Source organism: Dendropsophus ebraccatus, chromosome 2 (genome assembly GCF_027789765.1).
Source record: "Dendropsophus ebraccatus isolate aDenEbr1 chromosome 2, aDenEbr1.pat, whole genome shotgun sequence".
In the NCBI taxonomy this organism is placed as follows: Eukaryota; Metazoa; Chordata; class Amphibia; order Anura; family Hylidae; genus Dendropsophus; species Dendropsophus ebraccatus.
The window spans coordinates 49970786-49996604 of record NC_091455.1 but is presented as its reverse complement, the minus strand read 5'-3'; the positions used below and the strand labels follow the sequence as shown (position 1 = coordinate 49996604).

Sequence of the window (25819 nt, the reverse complement as noted above, 5' to 3'; positions counted from 1 at the left end):
ATGGAGCCGTGTAATACGGCCCTTAGTCCTTACCCAAGGTATTGTCTGCTCGACAGATCACCCCTCCAATCTGATAACAATGACAAATCCTGACAATAGATAAGGACTAAATAGAGCCTGAAATGAAGAATCTTATTTACATGTCGCCTATCGAGCGCCGTTGCTGTTTTGGGCAGGGGTCAAAAGTGCTAATACTTCTCTTCATTTTCATTTCTAAAGTTCAGTTCTAAATGGTGGTATCAGTATTATCTTCAGCTATATGCAGTACAGGGTTTCTTTATCACACTGACTTATATTATCTCCTGGCTGTAACTTCCTTCCTCCTAACATAATGCAGAAGTTCTACTAATACATATAAGTCTACTCTGCCCCTGACGTTAAAACTATTGCTTTTATGTGTATTGTGGGTTCTGTCTCCCAAGATGAGAAATACAATGGCACAAATGTATCAGTTTGGCACATTAAAAAGAATGGATCTGGTCACATAATTTACTTTGTATAAGGTGATATTATTGTATTACTGGTAGGGATGAGCGAACGTCGATTGTGCTCAGCTTTGTCCGAACCCGAGCGTGCAACATTTGATTAGTGGTGGTCGGTTGAAGAAGTTGGATGCAGTCCTCGGGAGGCATGGAAAATATGGAATTTTGAAGTCCAGTCCAGGCAGTCAGATTTTAAATTGAAGTTGGCCCAGCAAGCCACTTCCATTATGTCCATATGTATTAATAAAAGTAACAGATCACTGATCTCAGGGAGACCAGCAAAACGATAACACTGCCGGCTGCCGGTTAAAGCGCTCAATGCAGTGAAATCCTAGGTGCATTGCTCCCTGGGAAACATGAATATGCAAAAGAAGAGCCAGTGGAGCCTCATTTAAGAGTCTCAAAACACAGGACTAGCCAGATATACCTCTGGGAAGGACCGGATGGATATCTGGCTAGTCCTCTGTTTTGAGACTCTTAAATGAGGCTCCACGGGCTCTTTTCTTTTGCATATTCATATGTCATAATAGAAAAACAGTAAGGGTTTTCTTGAGATCATGGTATAAAATGATGATTCTTCATGCCTATCCTCCCTCTGGTACTGTGGTGTTATGAGGCCGCTGTATGCCGTGTTAGGCTATGTTCACACTACGTAAAAGTACAGCCGTTGTTGCCATCAGCCTATTGTTCTATGGGATCCCGGCCGGAGCGTATACACCTCGTATGCGCTCCGGCCAGGATCCTGCACGGGGCCGCAAATAACTGACATGTCAGTTTTCTGCGGCTGCAATTCAATGAATTGCGGCCGTTGGAAACCCTGTCAGTTCACACAGTGAAGCGAGCGGCTCCACTATGTGCTATGGGAGGTTCGGATGCAGGCGCACGCTGGTGCGCCCGCATCAGAACCCTGCGGCCGAAAGATCATCTGGCCGTTACTTAAGTATTGGTTGGCATGATCCGTGCAGTGACCAGCCATTCCGTGACCCAGCCTGGGTCAAGGAACGGCCGGTCTTTTAGGACATGTGAACATAGCCTAAGTGTGGCACAGTGTTTGTCACTTTTTAATGTTGTTAGTGACGGTATATACGGTGACATTATTTATGGTTTGCTTTAAAATACATCCAGGTCAATAAAACCAAAGCAGATTTTTTATTTGTAAACTTAATTTTTATTAAAACTTATAATTTATAAACAGCAAAAATCCCAGCACAAGACTCCAACATAGAGGTAACAGAATAACATATAAAAAAGGATGCATAAAAGAATATGTGAAGACATGTGTAATTGTAAACTCACACAAGGGTAAACAAGTATAACGCTTAGAGTATCTTATCAAAGGCAAATTGTTGTCCCTAGCATAGTACATAGAGAAAAGTGTAAAGGTTATCCTTTGAAGGGTAACATAGATAGCGTCCAAGGATAAAATCACTTATGTAGGTCGACACATTAATATAAGAAGAAGAGTTGGAGTTCCTTCTTAGGCCCCGTTCCCACTGAGGAAAGGTAGCGGAATTCCGCGACGGAATTGTCCGCCGCGGAATGCCGTTAGCCTCCCGCTCATAATGGGAGTCTATGGGAGGCGCGCGCTCCTGCCCTGTCCGCGCTGAAGAATGAACATGTTCATTCTTCAGCGCGTACAGAGCAGGAGCGCGCGCCTCCCATAGACTCCCATTATGAGCGGGAGGCTAACGGCATTACGCGGCGGACAATTCCGTCGCGGAATTCCGCTACCTTTCCTCAGTGGGAACGGGGCCTTAGATATAAAGAATGTCAGAGAAATCTATTTCTATCAAATGTATCTATAAGATTGGTTCTACTGGTCACATGTTACCCATCTGAAAGGAATAAAGCCTCTTGTTAAATGGGTTGGCCACTTTATAGTAAAATTGGTCAGTGTATAGTATTAGTAATTGTGGTCACTGCACTTACTGACAACAGCTCCCTGAGGTAATATCAGACTCCTCTCCCCCTCCTCCAGGCTGTGCTGCTCTGCTCTGTGGTGATTCTGTCCATAAAATGGTGGACATGGAGGAGCATGTGACCATGCCATGCCCCCCAGTGAAATATACAGGTTCAGTGTTGGACACTGGAGGGCGGGGTGTGGTCACATGCTCCTCCATGTTAGACATCTTATGGACAGAATCACCATAGAGCAGGACAGCACAGCCTGCAGGAGAGGACTCTGTTATTAGCTCTATGAGGAAAACAGGGAGCTGCTGTCAGTAAGTGCAATGTGTACACTTACTTATACTGTACACTGAACTATTTACTATAAAGGCTTTATTCCTTTTAGATGGGTAACGTGGCCATTAGAACCAATCTTATAGATACGTTTGATAGAAATAGATTTCTCTGACATTCTTTATATTTAAGAAGCAACTCCAGCGTATTATAAAGAGGACAACCCCTTTAAAGAGGTATTCTGCTCAAATTAAACTTTTAATATGTTGTTACCCTGGTGGAGAACATAAAAAACAGGCTATTCTTCTTTTTCTGTGCTCTCTCGGTGTCCTCCTATGTCCCACCTCCACATCTCAGACAGACTTGCCTTGCAGTGACAGCCTGCTCAGTCAATCACTGACTAAGACAGGACTGTGCTGCGGACAGTGATTGGCTGAGCGGGCTGTCACTGCAAGGCAAGTCTGCCTGAGATGTAAAGGCAGGATCGTTCAGCCGGGACCTGAAGATGACGTAGGAAGACACCAGGAGAGCACGGAGAGGTAAGTATAGCCTGTTCGTTATGTTCTGCGCCAGAACAGCCGCATACTACAATTTTAATTTTAGCACCCCTTTAAGTGCACTGTGTATGGGATATATGTTGGCATCCCAGCAGGAAGGTAAGGAGATATGGAGAGAGATGGAGAGTTCAGCCTGCTCTATACCCAGGGGATGGATCTGTCATAGATAGGCTTTCGTCTGCTGACTGAAAGCATTAATGAACTAAAAAGTGACTAAAAAGTCCCATCAACCCCATATGGTACTATCTACCAAAAAAGTTATAGGGCTTAGAGTATTCAAAGCTTTTCTTTTCTTTTTTATTTACATTTTCACTTCTGTTCACAGGCAGGTGTAAGGTGTGACGTGGCCCCTCAGCTGCAACCAACGTTTCTGGCATGAGCTAAAGGACTGCAGTTTCCAATTCCCTGTCGCCCAGCGTTATATACAGAGCAGAGTCCTGTTCACCCTGTGCACCCTGTTCTTAGATACAAGCTGCCCAGCACAATCACTACGTACAGCAGGGTGACAGCAATGCAGGGGCTGCCGCACACAGCCATTGTGTTGGCCAGTCTCTACCTGGGTGCTGTGTAAAAGAATATACAGTACACAGGGGAAACAAAACCCTGCTCTATATAGCTCTCTGCAGCAGTGCTAGAACAAAGCAGGGGATCTGGAACTGCACCGCTTAGGCAGCCCTGCAGTTCCTGACACAGTGGAAGTCGAGGGGCAGCATTGCCCCTTACTGCTGCCAGTCAATAGGAGTATATATGTACATAAAAAACTAATATATATATATATATATATATATATATATATATTTTTTTTTTTTTTTATTTATTTTTTTTTTTTTTTTAACATTATATTAACTTTATTAAGGCACTTTATTAGATACAGTAAGAGGGCCCCTTTACAGACCACTGTTCATCCTTACAAAGTTTATAACTAATTCCTATTATCCCTATAGATGACATGTACAGATAGAAACCCCTGGTGTACACGTCAGGCCCGGGCTCTGTTGTCACTGTCACTAATAGTAACCGCTAACACCGCACTGTATGAGGAATTATCACTGTACTACGTGTTATATCCGACAGCCAACCACCAAACACCACATCCTTACTGGCCCACACAGGCCCCTCCCACATACGTCACCGCACGTACAGTACGTACGCTGAAGAAAAGCGAAACGTCTCTCACAGACGACGACGTAACTCTCTGTTTCGCCATCTTTACTGATGGAACGGAACCTAGGGCAGAAAGTGGAAAGCGAGAAATAGTAATTCTAGACGCCAACTTCTTTACTTGTTCACACACACCACATCATGTCATAGTTTTTAAACAACAGCGGCACCTTTGCGCTTCCTTCTAAGCCAATAGGGATTTTGCCCGGAAGAAAGATGGCGCGCTGAGAGCGTCCGCCGCCTGTCACGTGACATGAAAACGACGTGGCTCCTCCCCGGAGTGCTGACGTGGTGTAAGCAGCGGTAGTGTCTAGCGTCATCTCAGAGAGAGGAGGAGGCAGTGCAGCCGGTGCGTTGCTGCCCCACTTGTCCCTAGTGTGTGCGTGAAGACGTGTGCCATCCGCGATCATGGGCATCCGCAAGAAGACCAGCAAGACCCCTCCGGTGCTGAGCCATGAGTTCATCATCCAGAACCATGCGGACATCGTCTCCTGCCTGGCTATGCTCTTCTTACTTGGGCTTATGTTCGAGGTTAGTAGGGCCTGAGCGGCGCTGACGCGGCTCGTAGGCGACTATACACACTGTGCGTCTCTGCGTTCTGTTATGGAGATGTCACAGCTGTGCTCACACGTGTTTTACACACACACACACACACACACTCACTGCTTACGTGTTCTCCAGTAGTGCACACACCCCCTGCATTGTGTCCCCAGCTGTTATGATGCCCTCTATATAGTCATGTGATGACACTTCTAACGGCTGCTTGTGTTTACATTTTTTAAATTCAACTGACACTAGTAGCAGTTAGAGCTGGCAGTTATGTATCCTGTTATCACTAGGTTTTCTCTTGGGTCATGTGTTGTGAGTGTGCAGCCCAGGGCTATGGACCATCGCCAGGACTTGTGACCACCTAAAACAGGGACAGGGAAGCTTTAGCTTTGGCTGTCCAGGCATGATGGGAGTTGTAGTTTTTCAACAGCTGGAGGGCGGAAGGTTCCCCATCCCTGACCCTAGAAGATGTCCACCTAGTCACTTGATGGTCACACCTGCCTCTTTCTGTAATGGTGACTACAGCCGCACCTCTCCTGTGATAATTGGGGGTTGTGGATGAGCAGAGCTGGTTGTGCGCTGTTCCAGGGTTAGACGACTTGAGCTGCAGAATACACATATATGTGTATCTGATGCAGATTTCCATTAGACGTCACAGCAGAACTGTGACCTTACACCTTACAGTGCGGTTTGGCAGCAGACAGGAGTTGGGAAAGTGATGGCTGAAGAGCAGCTGCATGCTGGGAGTTGTAGTTTCACAAGAGCAGAATGTAGACTCCAACACACACACTGATTTCCGTATGTCAATGGCTGCGCTTACCTTCACTCAGATTCACAAAGTCCCGTCTGGTATACATGTGTGGACAGAATACACTGCTGGTTCCTGCAGGGTCCACATTACCATGGCGTCTTCTGAGACTCCAACACATCGGCACCTTGTCATAATCCGGTGCTGACATTCCTGCGCATGGGCTGGCACGGTCCCCATTTACTTCTGTGGCCAGTTAGTGAGTACGTTCCGGTAATTTCCGGCACTTATACAAGTTTTCACTCAGACACAAAAATGTGGCTTGCTGCGCTTTTCAGTCCAGAAAACTGGTATACGTTTGGGAAATGGATGTACACAGTAGCTGACTATGCTGGGAACATGGCGTCCGTGCACAGGTGCTTCGGCATTAGATTTGTACCCGTACCTCAGACGGCACAACCGTGGTGTGATGATGTAGGGGATACTCACCCATACTTGGAAAGGAACCCGTTTACAGCTGGATTTAGTGGATTGGGCTGTAAGTTTTACATTGCCGGACACATGAATGATGTATATGTATACACCACCACAACTGGAGATTTAAGGTTTACCTGTCATGATGCAGCTGCCGGATCAGTGGTGTGCTCCTCTGTTAATCCGGAAGTATCAATTGAGACTGTAATGCGTACAACCCAAGGGGGGTTGTGCGTCTTAGTTTCATTACGTGTTTGTATCCAAGGAGACCCCAATTTCTGGATTTACAAAGGAATTCGCAACAGGCATCATGACAGATACACTTTAAGGCTGGGTTCACACTATGTATATTTGAGGCTGTATTTGTGAGGCTGTATAGCAACCAAAACCAGGAGTGGATTGAAAACACAGAAAGGATCTGTTCACATAATGTTGTAATTGAGTGGATGGCCGTCATTTAATGGCAAATATGTGCTGTTATTTTAAAACAACGGCTGTGGTATTGAAATAATGGCAGTTATTTACCGTTATATGACGGCCATCCACTCAATTTCAACATTGTGTGAACAGAGCCTTTCTGTGTTTTCAATCCACTCCTGGTTTTGGTTGCTATGAGGACCTGACTTGAGGACCAAATACTGCCTGAAGTATACAGTGTGTGAACCCAGCCTAAATCTCCAATTGTGGTGGTGTATAGATACACTATTCATCTATCCCCAGCAGCTGTTTTGGACTCCCTTGTTGGTGCTTGTACAGATGCAACTTGCTTATCCAATGTTGTCAGGGTTAATATATAACTTATTTCTTCCAATAAAACAATCCATAAAATAGGTGTAGAAAATGCCTAAGTGGTGACAGATATTCTCCTTATCAAGGCTGTTACCCCTGATGAAGAGTGTAGCTGTAACCTGAAACATGTCACAATTTTGCTTAAATTCTTTTATTGATTTCCATTATGTTGTATTGGAAGAAATAGAAGTTATGTTTTAACCCCAAGAATGCTGGATGAGAAAGTTGTTTCTGTGCTTGTGAGATTTGATTGGATATAGTCATCCGTGCAACCCTTGGGAGCTGGAGAGCAGGTTTCTCTTTTTTTGTGGTGCTGATACACATGGCACTAGACCACTGAGGACCGTGACCTGCTACATTGGTGTTGTGAATGATGTACGTGACACTATTCAGTAGGGACTACTGGAGAGACACAGGATTTAACAGTAATAGTTATTTTTTGGGATCACTGGTGTGGCGGCTATAAGCGTTAGTGATGTTTTTTTTTTTGTTTTTTCTTTATAACATTTCCTGTACATTGGCAACTTCCTTAAAATCCTGGACAACACCTTTATTAGATTACACTGAAACTGGAGATGGTTGCATAGTGATTCCTGACGCTGCCATTACTGTACACAAGGCCTACAAGGCCGGCTGCGAAGCTAATTGCAGTTTTTTTTTTTATAATTCTTTATTTCAGTCATTTAGCTTCCTCAGGTGTTGGCAGCACCAGGCAGCAGTGGTCTGCAACTTGCTATTGCAAATCTACAACCGCTAGCATGTCCTGACAGCTGCAGGCTGGCCAGAGCGGCATGCTGGGAGTTGTAGTTTTGCAACAGCTGGAGCCTCAGATGATGCACATGTTTTTTGTCTGTGACAGATGCTCCCTTTGATGTTTATGTGGTTGTTTTTAAAAATGCAGAAATATAACAAAGTACTACTTATTATTGGAGTGATCCTATGACTTGGTCCGCGCAGTGTACAGGGTTTGCAGCATTATGGTGGTTGACCTGATGATGATGATATAGCATTGTATTTCCCCTGAGTAGTGTCCTGTAGCCTGTGTCTGTGTGCTCTCTGGTCGGGCAGGCTCTGGGTGGCCTATCTGCTTCAGCGGCTGCAGCGTGCTCCTCTGGCTGCCTGCCTAGAACCACAGGGAGATGTTAACGTGGCAGCACAGCACTGCCGAGTCCTGTCATGAAGAAGTTTAGCTTGTGGCAATGAAAAGTCGTCTATAGGGGTCGATGTAAAATGAGTGTTCAGACTGTTAACTCTTATTTCTAGTGGGTTATCCCATACTGTGGATTCATAGTCCTACACTGGGATCTGTGGCGGCCGTCAGTCATTTATAACTACTGGTAAACTAGTAGCTTAGGAAATATTCAGCAGCGTCGTCATGTATGTGTTCTACTCTCCCCTGACAATAGTAGTAAGAACACCTGGGTAATATGGCATTGGGTGGAGTGTACCATTTTTAACCCCATATGGGATACGCGGAAAACCAGGAGTGCATCGGCATAAAACAGATGGGTATGAGGGGGCTATGTATGCATGTCTTATGCGGTGATATGACCCTCCTAGTGTGGAGCTGCAGTCTCCTCATGCATCTAGTCCTATGGTAGCAGACCATTTCCTACCTTTTTTCTTTTTTTGCCGCATGACTGGGTTATTGAAATCGTCTGGTGTGTTATTCTATTTGCTTGCTGGGTGTAAAAGATTCCTATGTGCTTCCCGTGTAGTAAGTAATAAGAGATCACATGCTTATCCCTTGTGCTACAGCTGTCAGATCTTCTGGTTCCCACCATGCTTCTGTTCTGTCAGCTGCAATGACATCCCGCTCCCCTGTTCTGTGTTGGGATTGGCTGGGGGACTTTTCTGAGCCCCTGAGCGTCTGCAAGCAATAATGCCTCTTCGCTCCCCCTTTTATTCCTATGGCTGGAAGTTGAGCCCTATGTCCGGAATGGGAGGAGGAGCAAGGGCGTTAGTTTTCCCCACTTCAGGGACTTGGGAAAGCCTCTTTGACATTTAGGAGTAAGTTAAAATTCTGAGTGGAATTACGATTGCAAACTCCACGCCACGGAGAACTGAGGCGCCCTATACCTTACATTGAGGCGCTGAGGCAACGGGGATTCCGCTTGGAATTTCAGCACTGATTCCTCAGTGTGAACTGGTGACTAAAAGCATTTTTTTTTTTACTTTATGGAAGCACGGACAGATATGTGATGGTACCATGTGACTCCTTGCTTTATCAGCTGTATAACAGTCTGGAATGAAATTGCAGATGAGGGGTTTTCTGATCTCCCCACATTCAGATTGGTTAGACTCCCACAATAAGGCCGATCAGCGGGAGCAAGCGAGCGCCGACCTGTCAGATCAGCGCTCGCTTGCTTCTCGTTGCCTGCTTGCTGCTGGAGCTATTACCGACAGCAAGTGGGTAAGCGGGGGGGATCTCTAGATTGTCTGGGGAGCCCATGGGAAGTAGCGATGGTCTGCTGCAGCAGCTCCTAATACACAAGGCGATGGGGGCAGATCGTTGCTAGTTGTCGCTTGTCTTTGTCATAAAGGAAAGAGAGATTTTTCCTCTTTAAATCCATTCCTGGCTTTGGTGTCAAAAATCTGTCAGATATCTGTGTGTGTAATAGGGCCTTGAACTTATCGGTTTGTGCGGGGACCAAGGACGGGACAAAGCACTTACTACTGCATCAAGGCTTTACTTTCTGTATAACATGGTGATGTCACGACCCGACTCCCAGAGCTGTGCGGGCTGTGGCTGCTGGAGAGGATGATGGCAGGGGGGCACTGAGGGACACAAGGCACTGAAGGGACACTGAGCATCCCCCTGCCATCATCTTCTCCAGCAGCCACAGCCCGCACAGCTCTGGGAGTCGGGTCGTGACATCACCATGTTATCCAGGAAGTGACATCACCATGTTATCCAGGAAGTGACATCACCATGTTATCCAGGAAGTGACATCACCATGTTATCCAGGAAGTGACATCACCATGTTATCCAGGAAGTGAAGCCTTGATGCAGTAGTAAGTGCAGGTAAAAAAGCACTTCATAAGCATTTCCCGTAATAGGTGTAAACTGGTAATTTGTATAACGTTTGGGGGGGGGGGGCAATACATAACTTTAATAAAAATATGTGCCGAACTTCTCCTTTTAAGGTCATCACTTTCATGCTGCCTGAACTACAAGTCATTGGAGCAGTCCTCACTCGCTTCTGCCATCAGTCAAGGCTGTGGGGGTGGGCACAGAAGCCCTGGTCGATGCCCATCTCTGTTTACTAGGGGTCAGCACACGGCTGCTGCAGCTCATCATGCTCCTGTAATTATGGCTTCCATCACTGCGATGATACTGAGGACCCCTGGCTGTGTCAGTCATGGGTCCGCCACTAGAAAATAGACACCTGGCTGCCCACCCAATAGTCTATGACAAGGATTTATTTCAGGTATTTTTAATATATATATTTTTTTGTCTTTTAGATTACAGCTAAAGTGGCCGTCATGTTTGTCACACTACAGTATAATGTTACCATTCCAGTGGAGGGTAAGTAGCACTGCATTTTACCTTCACAGAAGTCACTGACTTTGTGTCCTAGTACTGGAAACAATGAGTATTGCCATGTAGTCAAAGGGTTGTGCAGTTTGGTAAGGGTTGTAGTATTTCCTCATTCTTACAATACAGAGTGTTTGTGCTGTGTATAAATAAAGCTTTAATTGTTGTAGAAGGAAGTCACAAAGTATCTAACAGAGCCTCTTTCCTCTGCTACTGCTTGACCTGCTGCGCACACAAGTGCTGATCTGCTTACACTTCAAATACATCATCACAGTGATGGCTACCGTATAGTATAAATCTAACTAGACCAACTACTAGATAGCAGTTTAGGCCGACTATAGATGGAAGCTGCAGCAAAATGATGGTGCGTTTTAGTCACACAGTACCATATTGAAGCTACTCCATTTCTGTCTCGGCCTGTTCCCTTATCAGACAAGTTTTTCTGTTCTGTTTGGTATGCTGTACGTTATAGAGGGGTTTTTTTTAATTGTTTTTTTGAGCCAAAGTTCTCCCACAAAATCTGGGCCAATGTATAAACCTGAATGTACAAAAACCACAAAAAAATGCAATAGCTCACCACAATGGCAAGATACAGACCCACTACAGTCATGAAAATAGTTAAAAGCAGCCCCCCCAACTGCTAAATAAAAATTGAGGCTCTTGGTTACCATTTGCAAATGGTGTAAACTACCCCACCACGATAGGGTGGCCTCATACTGGGGCAGATCCTACACTGTACTATGGCCTCTCCATGGCATGAAATACGCCTATGCTCTGGGCATGCAAGATGCATCTTATCCTGAATGTAGTCCAGTTACAATAGCTTACAGTCTTTGTTGGCTTTGGTTTTATACATCAGACATAGAATGTTTTGTACTACTCCTTGACTTTTTGGAGTCCAACATATGAAAGAGAAGCTGTTGTGTTTCATGCTGCCCTAACCCAAGGACAGCATGAAGCAAACAGAGGCCCCTTCTGTACAATCACTGTGATTTGCTCTAAAGATGAACCAGAAGCAGAGTATAAAGTCAAGATGGCGGCTGTTCATCAGCCTCCTCCTACCACCCTGTTGGGTTAGATTGACAGGATGCTCCCTATTTATGTATAGGAAGAGACCTATGAGAGTCAAGAAGGGGAGCAGCAGTGGAGTGCCACCTCCTTGACTTTCTACCAGCTCATCCTAACAAGTATGGGTTCTCAGAAAAGCTTTAGCATTAGAATAAATCCCTTTTTGGAGAGATTTCTTGAAGCTGCTTCTGACCTCTAAGGGCCCTATTACACGGAGCAATAATTGGCTGAATCAGGCTGTAATAGAGGTTACAACAATCTTTGGCTGATCATATCTTTTGGTGCTGATTGATAATAGCAGCTGACTGCTCATCACTATGTGCAATAATTATGCGCCGCCAACGGCTGGCGATTATGTGAAAAAAATAAAATAATTTGCATACATTACCTCTCCACCCTCCCGGAGGTGTTCTGCCCTCTGCTCGCTTTCCGCAGCCCCTGCTGCGGGTCTTAGTACTGACAGGCTGCTTAGCCACTCACTGGCTGTGGTGGTCTTGGACAGTGATTGGCTGAGTGGCCTGTCAGTTCAGAGATCTGCTCTAAAGCTGCAGTGGCGGCTCTGGGAAGCGAGCAGAGGGCAGAAGAACACTGGGAAAGGGGAGAGGTAATGTATGCCAGTTTAGGGCTAGGGCTGCACGGACATAGCCAACGATATATATACGGCCCTTGCTAAATGACTTTTGAGCTGAGTGATAGGCTTAGTAAACTAGCGCCAATCTAGCAAATTGTTTACATTATGGACAAAGTCAACAAAAGATCAACAAAATTTTTGGCATGTCAAAATTTTGATCCATTTGGGTCATTTGTTCTTATGATCATGGGGGCTCTGAACTCCCAGACCCCCAAAAAGTCAGAACCTTTGACATATCTCTGTGAAGTTTAGTTAAATGATAGGGACACCACCATGCTGCATCACTGAGATGAATGCACCTTTACTAAGGTTACTAACAATCTAAGGCACTCTTTTATCTCAGTGCATTGTTGTAAGATTTTCAGGTATTGGGTAATCCATAGAATTGTTAATAAAACACAAGCCTCTTGTTGGTAGTCATGTATTCTATTTCAGGCCGCTCTCCACTACACACTAAGGCTGAAGCATTTCTCATTAGTTTGTCAGCTTACTTAAAGGAGTTCTCTAGGGTCGTATAAATAGAGGTAAAGAGTTCCTCAGCCGACACTCCTCTAATGATACAGCTCGGGAAGGGTTTGGCTTCTGAACACTATTCTTCAGTATGGCGCCTTGTTTACATGCAGGGTCTGTGTCCTGTCTTGCCTTTGTGTTTATGGCATATATACATATATAAATGGTGAGAGCAGATACAACCAGTTCATCAGTAGCATGCTACAGTGTTATACTAAGAAAAGTGCATGTGAAGAGTTAGCTAGTAGAACAGTTCTGTGTGTCATTGGATGCTGTGTGCATTGTGCAGCTTATACAGCATATGGTCTATTTTTTTTTTCTCACAGGTGTTCTTGCTGAACCAGTGTCGTTGTATCACTACGGTATCAAAGACGTGGCCACAGTTTTCTTCTACATGCTTGTAGCAATAATATTACACGCTGTAATACAAGAATATGTCTTAGATGTAAGTAACTCAGAATACGGGCCAAATATCAGTCTGCTCGTCTATGAAATGTATTAAGAGTAGAGATGAGCGAACCTCGAGCATGCTCCAGGCCATCCGAACCTGAACGTTCGGTATTTGATTAGCTGGGGCTGATGAAGTTGGATTAAGCTCTAAGGTTGTCTGGAAAACATGGATACAGCCAATGACTATATCCATGTTTTCCACATAGACTTAGGGCCCTATTCCACCGGACGATTATCGTTTGCATAATCGTTAATTATTAACTATCTCAAACGACCGCTATTGCGAAAGACCTGAAAACGTTGCCTCATTTCCATGGAACGATAATCGTTACTTATGATCGTAATTGCGATAGTTTTTCTTCGCTATTTATTCGCTATTGCGTTCGTATCTATTGCGAACGACCGAACGATGTCTTATTCAATGCGAACGATTTGCGAACGTTTTGCGAATGAGCAACAATAAAAATAGGTCCAGGTCTTATAAAACGATCTACTATTTCTCGTTCGGTCGTTAATCGTTAACTGCATTTCAACCGAACGATTATCGTTTAGATTCGAACGATTTAACGATAATCTGAACGATAATCGTCCGGTGGAATAGGGCCCTTAGGGCTTTATCCAACTTCAGCAGCCACAGCTAATCAAATGCCGAATGATCGGGTTCGCTCATCTCTAAGAGTATGCCCTGCAAAGAGTGACCCCATTCTGAACTACTAGTTGAGCCTTCTCTATAGGATCATCAAGTTCGCTCTCTTTGCGTGTTAACTGTAACTGTTATAAGGATAAGCAGAAATGAATTACCTATTGCTAGGAATAGCTGGGTGTATATTCTAGCAAAATCTATGTAAATGCTATGCTTGCACAACTAGTCAGTGACCAGTTAGTTAAAGCCACCTTTAGCTATATTATCACACAGATATAAGACTTGCTGCACCTGATTTGCCCTGCAGCCTTATTCATTATTGTGACTGTGCCATCAATATGAGCTCAAGATAAAATAAAAACTATTCTTGCGTTAATACTGAGGCACTCTATGTGGTTAAAGGGGTTATCTAGCACTACAAAAACATGGCCACTTTCTTCCAGAGACAGCACCCCTCTTGTCTCCAGCTTGGGCGGGGTTTTGCAGCTCGATTCCATTGAAGTAAATGGAGCATAATTGCAAACTGCACCTGACCTGGAGACAAGAGTCGTGCTGTCTCTGAAAGAAAGTGGCTATTTTTCTGTAGCACTGGATAACCCCTTAAATACTGTCCTGGCTGTCACTTGGCCATAGGATAGGTGATGACAAGCTGATTGGAGGGGGTATGATCACTGTCAGCCCCACCAGTAATGAACGGTTCTCTGTCCTCTGAGTGAATATAGTGACCGACCATTGATCTAACGAAGTAGACTTACAGAGTCACACTGGTGGTGTCATTAGGTCTGTGGCCATAGTCCGGATGCAGAAAAGTGCCCATAACTTTTTCACTGTATTGTTTATGTAACTTTACACACTTCTTTTATGGGGGGCATTGCCATTACAACTTTTTGAGTTATTATTTTGGATATTTCCACCTAAAACTTTTTTCTTGTTTCAGAAAATTAACAGGCGCATGCATTTCTCCAAGACAAAACACAGCAAGTTCAATGAGTCTGGGCAGCTGAGCGCGTTTTACTTCTTCTCTTGTGTTTGGGGGACAAGTATCATTGTCTCGGTAAGTTAATTTTGTATATTACAGGAATTCTGTTTATTTGCTGTAAATTAATCTAATATGACCACTTTGATGAGGTCTCCTAATAACTTATTAGTTCTCTATCTCATAACTGCAGGACAGTGTCATTGTTCACAGCTTTGTTTCTTGCAGTGCAGACAATAGTCATCACCTTCTCTTGGCTCTTGATGGCCTAGATATGACAAATCAGATTTTGAGTTGCATGAAATGCAAAACCTTCATAATGGTGCAGGCTATTTTTTTTTATCATGCTTAATCCTTAAAGGGATTATCCAGGATTAAAAAAAAAAAAAAAAAAAAAAAAGCACAGCTACTTTCTTGGAAAAACAGCACCACCCATGTCCTCTTCTTTCGCCTTAAAGGGAATCTGTCACTAGGTTTATGCTCCCTTAAATGAGGGCAGCATAAACTAGTGATATAATTGCTGAACAGATTGGTGTATTATTTGTAGTATTCTGTTCAGTTGTTCTCCTAATATGCAGAATAGGATTTTTGCTACACCCCTCCTCCGCCCTCCAGCTGCTGATTGATAGCATGGATAGATAACTGCCAAATTAGCAGCTGGTGGGCGGAGATTCCTGCTTCCTATGAATATCCAGGACTACTGGGCTCATGGACATAATGGAGAGGACTACTTTTTATTCATGTTATTAAGGAGAATATCACTGAATCAGCTGCACAGAACAATGTAAGTGATACATCATTCTGTTCAGCTTCTCTGTCACTAGTTTACGCTGCTCTGAGATAGGACAGCCTGAACATGCTGACTGAGGTGGTGCTGTTTCTGGAAGAAAGCGGCCATGATTTTCTAAGCTTGGACAACTATGTTAAAGGGTTATCTAAGGGTTCTTTTACACACACAGATATCTAATCAATTTATCTGACTGATTTTTTTTTTTTTTTAAGCCAAAGCCAGGAATGGATTTGAAAAGATGATAGATCCCAGTCTTTCCTTTATCAGCTGTACTGTTTATAGTCTGTTCCTGGCTTTGGCTTAAAAAAAAAAAAAAAAAATCTGTCAGATATCGGTGTGTGTAAAAGGGCCCTAAGATTTTATAATTGAGGGCCTGTCCTTAGGATCATTAGTGGGGAACCCATCTCTCGGCGTCCCCACAATCAGCTGTTGCAGCACGTAGACCACCACTGCATCCTCACCATTGTGTACCTTAGCCTGTACTCTTGACTGACAAGCTCTAGGATGTATAGTTCCATCACTCTTATGTCTTGGTGTAGGCAATAGGACTGTTATGTAGCCTGTTCCCCTGGGCAGTAGACCTCTTCTTATACTATACCTGTGAAGCTACACAGCAGGGGGATGTTCTTTCTTTATACCTTGTTCTCCTTGCAGTAAATAGATAACATGAATAAAGTATGGCTGACGGTGCGGCACAGAACTGAAGAGGCTGCAGTGTTTGTAGTATTAGTGTTACCATAGTAACCATTTCTGAACCGTAATGTTATTTTCAGCAAAATCACTACCTGCACAACCGCTAATTACAATGTTTAGATACGGCTTTAATGGTTAAAGAAAGCCGCCTAGTTCTCCTGGGAGGGGAATGAGCTTTATCAGGGGCGTTCGGATTATAGACAGTGCTTTTTTAAATTCTTATTTTATTGAATTTGTATTTTTTGTTTGTGCAGGAGAACTACCTTTCAGATCCAACAAGTTTATGGAAAGGTTACCCCCACACTTACTTTCCGTGAGTACCATCTTTCATTGATGATGTCGCCCTAGTATGCTTTATGATGTTCTGCAGCCAGCTTGTTATCCAAGATCATAAAAACATGGCAGGAGATTTATCAAACATGGTGTAAAGTGAAACTGGCTCAGTTGCCCCTAGCAACCAAGCAGATTCCACCTTTCAGTCTGTGAGAAATGAAAGGTGGAATCTGGTTGCTAGGGGCAACTGAGCCAGTTTCACTTTACACCATGTTTGATAAATCTCCCCCATGATGTCCTCCTCAGAGTTGGGGTGGGTTCACACTACGGAATTCTCGCGGACAATGTCCGCGGAATTCCGTCAGCTGTCCGCCTGCACATCTGGGCGCCTTTCCGCTGGCCCCATAGACACCATTCTATGGGCCGGCGTATTCCGCTATACGCTGAAAGAAGTGTCATGTCACTTCTTTCAGCGGATCGCGGAATACGCCGGCCCATAGAATGGTGTCTATGGATCCGGCGGAAAAGCGTGTGCCCGTGCGGGGCGGACAGCTGACGGAATTCCGCGGACATTGTCCGCGAGAATTCCGTAGTGTGAACCCGCCCTTGCAGTGTAAACAGTGAGGAGAGAAGAGTGACTTTATACATTTTTCTGTTCCCACTCAGATTCCAGGTGAAGTTTTTCTACATTTCCCAGTTGGCTTACTGGTTCCATGCCTTTCCGGAACTTTACTTTCAGAAAACAAAAAAGGTAAATGTTTAGTTTTATGCGTATTATTAAAATTGTGGGTTTTTCCCTCATAAGTTAAGTTATGAGTTCCTGATGCACAAACTATATGTATCCATAAGGGTCAGGAGATCTTATGGTGTATCTAAAAAAGTATACTATTACTTTTTTTTTTTTTTTTTTATGGTAGTGAGTGATGGATGTCATGCCATTTATCACCCATATACTAGAAAGAATACACCACTTTCTACAGGACATACAGTAGCTGATAAGTACTGGAAGACTTGAGATTTTTAAATAGAGGTAGTTTACAAACCCATATAAGTTTTTGACAGCAGTAGATTTGAAAGAAAAACATTATTGCCGGAGTACCCCTTTAATAATAAACAGCTAATGATCGATATGTTAAATGGATTCTATTATAGCCTGTGGGATGGATGCCGCCATTCCTTAGCCTCCATTTATTGTGTGCCTTGGGAGCTACTCCATTAAATAGAGACCAAAGACCTATGAAGTCTTTTAATATTTTAGGAGTGTAAAAAAAATGCTCAACACTCATTGTTTCTCTTTCAGGAAGATATTCCTCGCCAGTTGGTTTACATTGGACTGTACCTCTTCCATATTATTGGCGCCTATGTCCTAAAGTAAGTTTAAAGCTGGGTTGAAAGCTTCCGTGATCTAGACTAGAATGGAAATTTATTAACGATATAAACTTGCCAAAGTTTTGTCATATTGCCTATGCCTGTAGCCATTTTTTCCAGGCAGTCCGGTAGCCACCTTCTCGGCAAAACTAAATGTTATGGTGTGGTGTTTTTTTTTTTTGCAATTCATAGATTTATGGAGCTGTAGTAACAGACTCTCATTTTTCTTACAGCTTAAATCATCTCGGTCTTGTTCTTCTGGTTCTCCATTACTTTGTAGAGTTCCTATTCCACATTTCCCGTCTCTTTTACTTCAGTAATGAAAAATACCAGAAGGGGTAAGTTGTTCTGTGCAGGGTACTGGCTGTACTTAAATGCTTTGTGTGTCTTGCTAACACTTCATATTGTGCCTTCACAATGACATAGATGATCCTGGGTCTTCAGATGAATAAATCTATGTGATATAAGAATATGTAAGACCTCCAGCATTTATTTTTCCTTACTCTTTAGATCTATAAAATGTGAACCCAATGACCTCTTAATTTGATGGTCTGAGATTTCGAGGAGGAGAGGCTATGCATATGGGAAAGAGCTACTCTTAGGTGTCGGGGTGAATTTTGCGAGATTCAGACATTTCCTGAGTTTGTTTTCCATAGTTTAAGGGAAAAAAAACCTGTTGGGATTAAGGGACCCAAGATGTCTGTTCCTTGGTTTCTGAGAGCTACAGTATCTTCATTATAAATGCATACATGAAAAGCCGCTGAATACTTTGATGTTCTAGCTGAATGCACTTTAGGCTCTATAATACTGTACTGGGAAAAAAAGATCGCATCTGCAGTGTTAAACAGTCTTTTCACATGTGATTTTGCTTGGTTGAGACCACGGGTCTGTTTACACAGCCGTATGGTTTTTGCTCTGTAAACTGTCCAAAGCAAAAACCATGCAATCGTTGTGTCAGAAACCAGTTCCTATTTTTAACGGGAGGCAGGAACTGTGCATAAAAGGGGAGCTACTGTATGGTACTACTTCTCTGCCTGGTCACATGCCTTGCATTTAAGGCAATAGGAGCTTCAGGGTTTGCCATTGCTTATACAGAGCTGTAGCACATGCCACTAAGGGGTATTCCAATTTATCTAAAAAAAATAAAAAAAAAAGTACATGCTGCAGTGTGTATAAATTAACAAACTCTAACGTACTCGCCTTGCCTGATCCAGGGTTAAAGTGCTTGCATTTTTTACATGCACAACAACCTGTACTTTTGTTTTTCTAATTCAAATTACTTTGTTCCCTTAAACTAGGTCCATGGTATCTGGTTAAACATAATTTTTTAATGGATTTTTTTTTCCTCTCTCTTTTTGACAGGTTTACTGTATGGGCTGTGCTGTTTGTTCTGGGCCGTCTCCTCACTCTCATCCTCTCAGTTCTCACTGTTGGATTTGGACTCACCCGTGCAGAGAATCAGGTTCTGGACATAAGTACTGGAAATTTCAACATTCTGGCAATAAGGTACGTATAGCTTCTGGCAGTGAGGCAGGATACGGCCTCTAAACTAACTGCAGTAAGAGTCCTAATACTGTAGGAGAGGAGACTACACTGTTGACTAATCCGATTAAGAGAGAGCCTGCTGTTACTCGCTGCTTTTACATAGTTATCATTTTAGCAGCTTAGAATTTAAAGTGTACGCAGCATTTAAAAAAACACAACAAAAAAAACTTTAAACAGACTGGAATACGTCAAAAGTTTTGATCATGCTATAGACTATAATGGAGATCCCTGGATGGTGATTGCTGTGAGCCAAGTAGTGAAGTGTGCCCGAATTGGGCAACTATGAGGTAGCGATTATGTTCCTGTCCAGGACTGACGTGCAGGCTTTGGCTTCTGGTCCCAGCTATGCCATCACCATCTCTGTATTCCAGTATACCTCTAAGCCTAGCTAATCTGAGCATGAGTATTTATATTGAACATCTATGAAAAGGCTGGTCATACACTTTTTTTTTTTTTCTTTTAGAATTCGCTATTTTGGCTCTCCAGGCACAATGGGAATTGGGGGGCCAAAGGTACCCCATTCCTTGTCTAGTTGTTAATCCGACATATATCCAGTAAAAGGAGTATTTTCAGTGTATCTCTCTGTTGGCCTCTTCACATTGGATGCAGTTCCCAACAGAGCACTTGGTTAGCTAAAACCCTGTACCAGCAATGTGAAATTATTTTAAGATGCATAAAATCTTGTCATCTGATGTGTAAGTGAGCTGAACGTGTGAAGAGTGCGAACTATAATTATACTTCTTATCCCTCCTCCTCTCTCCTTCCAGAATCAGCGTGCTGGCATCTATTTGCATAGCTCAGGCATTTATGATGTGGAAGTTCATTAATTTCCAGCTGAGACGATGGAGAGAACACTCATCTCCACAGCCTTCTCAGAGGAGAAGACCTGTTGCTTCTAAAGGAAAATCGTCACGAAAGGATAAAGGTGAGCACTTCACATATGGCACAACTGAGATGGGCTGATTTGCCTACCCAAACTAGTTCATAGTGTATATACCACTGCCTCTATTTCTTATTGTCACATTGGGTGTCTATATCTCACTCTGCATGTCTGTTGGCCTGTTCTTTAAGCACTGCTTAGGGCAAAACCACAGTGTACAATGTCATGTGTTACATGTTCCCTCTTGTATTGTGTGTAATGCAGAGTAAGTTACAGACATTAAAGCGACTCAGAACCCACAATCTGACCCCCCAAACCGGTTGTACCATTGGATAGCTGCTTTTAATCCAAGATCTGTCCTGGGGTCCGTTTAGCAGGTGATGCAGTTATTGTCCTAAAAAAGATCTTTTAAACTAGCAGCCCCATGCCCAACGTCCGGGGCTTAGTTTGTGTATGCATTAGGCTGGAACAACACCTCAGTCCCTCCTCCACGCCCTCTTTATCATTAGGAATGCTCCAGGCAGATTGTCTCCTATTCATCAGCTGTGTGTATGTTATGTCTGTGAATCGCCCCCTTCCCGTGTCCCACCACCCCCGCACGTGGACCTGGAAGTGTGGTGCATTTATACATACCTGATCCGTGTTGTGCGTGTCCGCCATCTTGTGCCAAGAGGTCATCTTCGGACGGACGGCCGAACCGCTCCGACCGTCCCTAGTGCCGGCCGCCTTCTACAGCGTCATCAGAGGAGGGTCGGCATCAGGGACGGCGGCAGCGATTCGGCCGGCCTCCCGAAGATGACGTCTTGGCACAAGATGGCGGACATGTGCAACACGGATCAGGTATGTATAATGCACCACACTTCCGGGTACACGTGCGGGGATGGTGGGACACGGGAAGGGGGCGATTCACAGACATAACATACATTAAAAAGTTGTATAACTTTGTAATGTGTGTTATTCTGTGAATAATTTCTTAGCGCCGCACTACCCCTTTAAGACACCTGTGCAATGTTCAGACAGGAGAAAATGTTCCAGTGGCATTCCTAATGATGAAGAGGGTGGGGGGGAGGGTCGGAGGGGTGGTGCAAAGTTAGGGCACAGATACTCTAAGCCCCGGTCGTTGGGCACAGGGCTGCAAGTTTAAAAGTTGTTTTTTAGGACAATAACTGCATCATCTGCCGAACGGACCCCAGGGCAGATCTTGGATTAAAAGCAGCTATCCGAAGCTACAAGTGGTTGGGGGGGGACAGATTCACTTTAAACCTTCCCCTGAAGCTTTTCTTCCCATGCAGAAGTAAGATCTCTTCAGTAGTGGCTGCTGAAAGAAGTCAGAGAGGAAGACTAGGGGGCTTGTCAAGATCCCAGGGAAACTAGGGGGAGGGGATATACAGTTTTTTTTCTTAAGAATAAAGGTTGCATATTTTTCCACAAAATTATGCAATGTTTCATCAATTTTGCCACTTTTAATAAAATGGGTAAGACTTGGGTGGAAAGCTGGTGCAGCCTCCTGAAGCACAGCGCATCTACTATGATGTATTGTGGCCTATGCACAATTTATTGTATAATTTATGGTGGCTGCAGTCTGCCCCGGTTGATAGCTGGCATAGATTTAACCATGGTACATAGACAGCCATGTGACTGCTTCTTAAAATTATTCTAATGCAATGTACAATGCCTTTCTTGAATGCTTTTTTTTTTTTTTTTCTAACAGAACATTAATAGAGATGAGTGAACCGGGTTCGGGTTCGAGTCCATCCGAACCCGAACGTTTGGCATTTTAGCGGTGGCTGCTGAAGTTGGATAAAGCCCTAAGGCTATGTGGAAATCATGGATATAGTCATTGGCTGTATCCATGTTTTCCAGACAACCTTAGAGCTTTATCCAAGTTCAGCAGCCCCCGCTAATCAAATGGCGAATGATCGGGTTCGGATGGACTCGAACCTGGTTCGCTCATCTCTAAACATTAACTTTCATTGTACTGCAGGTTAGCTTTTTTTTTTTTTAAAGTGTACCTGTCGTTTTACAAAACTTTTGACATGTCAAAAGTTTTGCTCTGTCCGGGCCCCTATGGAGCTCGACTTTTTTTTTTTTTTTTTTTTTTTTTTTTAAACTCAGAACAGGGAGTGGACGTGCTGCAGCTGTGGTCCACTCCCCCGCTCAATTTCCCAATCGGTATGGGTCTGAGCATGTTTTTATAATGACAGGTACAGTTTTCGTGAAAAGGGTTCTTGGCTTTAAAAATTGACGGCCCATCCTCAGAATATGCTATTAATATAAGGTTGGTGGGGGTTCGATCAGCTGTAGCCTCTTCAATGTTTGTCTCTGTTCATACCTGCAATACCATAACTTTTGTAGAATAGGTACAGTGTAACACTGCAGGTTTCAAGTACGAGCGGAGGTAAAGATTGAAACTGCTGCATGCTCACAGTTGCCCCATGGTTCTTAACAGACTTATTAGTAAGAATGCTGGAACTCTGATCCCACAGTTGTTGTTGTTTTTTTGTTTTTTTTAAGAAGGCTAGGCCAAACATTTTTAAATGTAATTATAGGTCTCCCATACGCCATATACTTTGGTGGTTTCGGAGTTATAATAAGGTATACGGGGCTCTCCCAAAAGGCCACTGGCTCTCTGGCTGCATTTTACCCCTCTCCCAAAATGTTAATGCCAAATGTTCCTGTGTATGGGGAGGACAGAAGAGATAACAGACGGCCTTAACCCCTTTAAGGCGCTTTACAGTTTGTTTTTGTACTTGGCTATCTCTATTCTGACAGACCAGTTGGTTGTTCCCTATCCTAACTTAGTGTCACAAAAAACTTTTTCATGACATGTCATGAACACTCAAACCCGAACCGATGATAACTTTTGACGTGTCAAAGGTTTTTTTTTTAACAGTGACACTTTATATGACAGCATATTATAAAAAAAAACCTTAAATCTTGAAATGTATTGTAGCTCCATAAATGCTGAAACAACCTCTTTGTTTTTAAGTACTGACCTTATTCCTTAAATTTTATTTCTCCAGAGAATGGCGTCAATGGAACAGTAACTTCTAATGGAGCAGATTCCCCCCGCAGCCGTAAAGAGAAATCCTCCTAAGAGTTAAAAGGAAAAAAAAAACACATTTAAAAGAAAATAATTTGCAATTGATGTACTCTGCTCCCAAAGAGAAGTTGCCTTGTGCTGCACAGAGCCCCGCAGCACTAGATTTCTTACTGTTACAGCCGATAACGCAGTGTGTTTCCAAACAAAGTAATGCCATGGTCGCCAGACTCTACGGGGTGTCTTTCCTTTTCCATTTTATTTTTCCATTACTACTTAGCATTTCTTCAATGCTAGAACTGTCACAATCAGAACAAAGAAGAGAAAAAAAGTGGGCCGAATCTCTAAAGAAAAAAGAAAAATTGGCTTTCCTTGTTTTGCACTGGTAAGGAGGGAGACACGCCGCTCCTGTTTCCTGACCTGCCAGGCACCATATCAGCAAAGGAGTCCAAGCCAAGTGTAGAATTCAGATACTGCTTCCCAATGAAAATGATGAGGGGGAAAGAGGTGCAAAACTGGATGCATTTTCATACACTTGCAAGTATTGCTAATAATCCCTATCCCATTGTACAGTTCCAGCATCCTACACTTTTGATATGCCAACAGAAATGTTTAAAAGCTGTAAATGCTGTGATAAATGTATTTTCACTTCAGTTTTTTATAAGCCAACTTTTTTTTCTTATTTGATTAAAAACAACAAAATAAAAAAATTGAATTGTGATTGGGTTACTGTCTTTATTTTAGGACTTTATTTTGCTTTCCATAATTCACTACTACATATATTTGTGTGAAACTTAGGCCTTGTCCACACCAGTATTTCTTGTCCATAGATCAAGATCTCGATTTACAGACAGAAAAAGCCATGTTTTTGTAGCATTGGATAACCCCTTTAAACCAGATCTGTCTGTGGCTGCTGATCTGTGATGCAAAAAAAAAAATAAAAAAATTAGACCTGGATTTATATGGTCCATTACAGAGGCTCTCATAGTCAATGGATCTATCATTTTAAAATGGACTTTATACTTCAGGGGGTTCTAGGCAGTCTCCTCCTAGTAGTGATTTATGGCCTCCTAGTCAAGGCTGGACCGCAAAACGCACCCTAGAAGTACTGATCCTATTCTTTTGCAAAACAGATTGGCAGCCATACCCAGATCAGTTTTAAATATAAATATGTGGACTACCCCCAAAGAAATCAATGGGTCCTTTTGGGTCCAGAAAGCTGATACATGTAAGAGGATTATTACCCTCCTATCTGTTTTTGCAAGTCCGCGAAAACAGATGCATTACTGATGCCATAAGAATGGTTTCTCCGGGACCTGACTGATCCTGGTTTCTGAGGTCTGAAAAGAAATACTGATGTGTAGATGAAGGCTTAGGAGGCCCATATATACACATGCTTTTACTTCAGTATTACAGATGTAAGTCTAAGCCTAAAGGAGAAGGGGGAGTTTGATAACGAGTACATATTTACCTCTCCCTATACCCGCAGTGAGGCATTTTCTCCCGAGTTGTGAAGACGTCACAACTCGGGGGTTGCCTGTCCGGGTTGATGGACTGGCCTCTCAGCCAATCAGTGACTGGAGCAGTGTCCCGCCCGAGTTGCTAGTCCATCAGCCCGGTTGTGACATGTCAGCACCGGAGATCCCAGAGCCTGTTGGGGGTCCTAAGGCTAGTCCCGCCACTCACCGCGGGCACAGGGAGAGGTGAGTTCATACTTGTTATTAAATTACCCCATTCCCGTTGGACTTTAAAAATGGCCGGACTTCTCCTTTAACTGCTGATCTAAAGGCGAAAATTGATAACAGTCAGTCCAAGAAAACTCAGCAGGGAATGGTAAAAGTTTAAAATAAAGGGTAAATAAACTGTAGGTGGGAAAGCAGAGCACTGATTGGCTGCTGTGAGCAACAAAACGTTCTTTCTACAGGGGGATTCACTCGACAGAGGTCCTGAATATGCTGTAATAATTTTTTCTAGGACAAAGCCAATTCCTTGTTGTTGGAATGATGAGGTAGATACTAGACAGCTGTCGTAATGTTTAACGTCTCTATAGTGCAAACCTATGTCAGACTGAATTTAGGAAGAAATATGGTGATTGTGGCGTACAGTACTAAAACCGGTAACAGGATCATTGATCTCTTCCACGAGGTGTTGCAGGACAGTTGATGACATTGTGTACAGAACCTCTGATGTGTTGACAAGATCTCTTGTGCTAAATGCCGCAAAAAGGGCAAAGGATGTTACATTGTTCTCTGACATGAGGTTTGACACTGGTATAATGGCTGCTAGAGATGAGCACTTTGCAGTAAGCTGGGGTCTGCACAAACCCGAACTGGTGGCTGGAGAAGATGCATGTAGCCTGAGGCCTGCATGGAAAATAGATACAGCCTGTAAGTTTGCTAATTTATAATGGCAGCTAAAAATCCATTTGCTACTGGTCAACATTAACTCCATGATTTAAAAAAAAAAAAAGTCT

General features: G+C 43.4%; 1 protein-coding gene and 1 long non-coding RNA gene across 4 annotated transcripts; one reads left to right on the top strand and one right to left on the bottom strand.

Moving 5' to 3' along the window:
• Nucleotides 1-2812: 2812 nt before the first annotated feature.
• Nucleotides 2813-24067, top strand: TRAM1 (translocation associated membrane protein 1). Of its 3 annotated transcripts, XM_069957504.1 has the most exons (12): nucleotides 2813-2899; nucleotides 10089-10248; nucleotides 10407-10470; nucleotides 13015-13133; nucleotides 14719-14835; nucleotides 16495-16553; nucleotides 17180-17264; nucleotides 17814-17884; nucleotides 18115-18219; nucleotides 19244-19387; nucleotides 20194-20351; nucleotides 23330-24067. In XM_069957504.1, exons 3-12 carry the CDS (start codon nucleotides 10428-10430, stop codon nucleotides 23401-23403), a joined length of 975 nt encoding a protein of 324 aa, XP_069813605.1. In that variant the 5' UTR covers nucleotides 2813-2899; nucleotides 10089-10248; nucleotides 10407-10427; the 3' UTR covers nucleotides 23404-24067. The 3 variants fall into 3 exon arrangements, with proteins under 3 accessions (XP_069813605.1, XP_069813606.1, XP_069813604.1); XM_069957505.1 differs by lacking the exon at nucleotides 10089-10248 and having other exon boundaries at nucleotides 2878-2899; XM_069957503.1 differs by lacking the exons at nucleotides 2813-2899; nucleotides 10089-10248 and adding an exon at nucleotides 4631-4912.
• Nucleotides 14773-23941, bottom strand: LOC138783169 (uncharacterized). Its single transcript, XR_011361646.1, has 2 exons — nucleotides 23303-23941; nucleotides 14773-15025 (listed from the first exon to the last, which is right to left on the bottom strand). It is a non-coding gene; the product is annotated as an uncharacterized lncRNA (long non-coding RNA).
• Nucleotides 24068-25819: the final 1752 nt, after the last annotated feature.

What these genes read in the sequence shown, in the direction of transcription:
- TRAM1 (XM_069957503.1), top strand. Translation starts at nt 4,790, where the DNA reads ATGGGCATCCGCAAGAAGACCAGCAAGACCCCTCCGGTGCTGAGCCAT. An exon ending in TACTTGGGCTTATGTTCGAG is followed by an intron (nt 4,913 to 10,406) that starts GTTAGTAGGGCC and finishes TTTGTCTTTTAG; the next exon opens with ATTACAGCTAAAGTGGCCGT. An exon ending in TTCAACATTCTGGCAATAAG is followed by an intron (nt 19,388 to 20,193) that starts GTACGTATAGCT and finishes CTCTCCTTCCAG; the next exon opens with AATCAGCGTGCTGGCATCTA.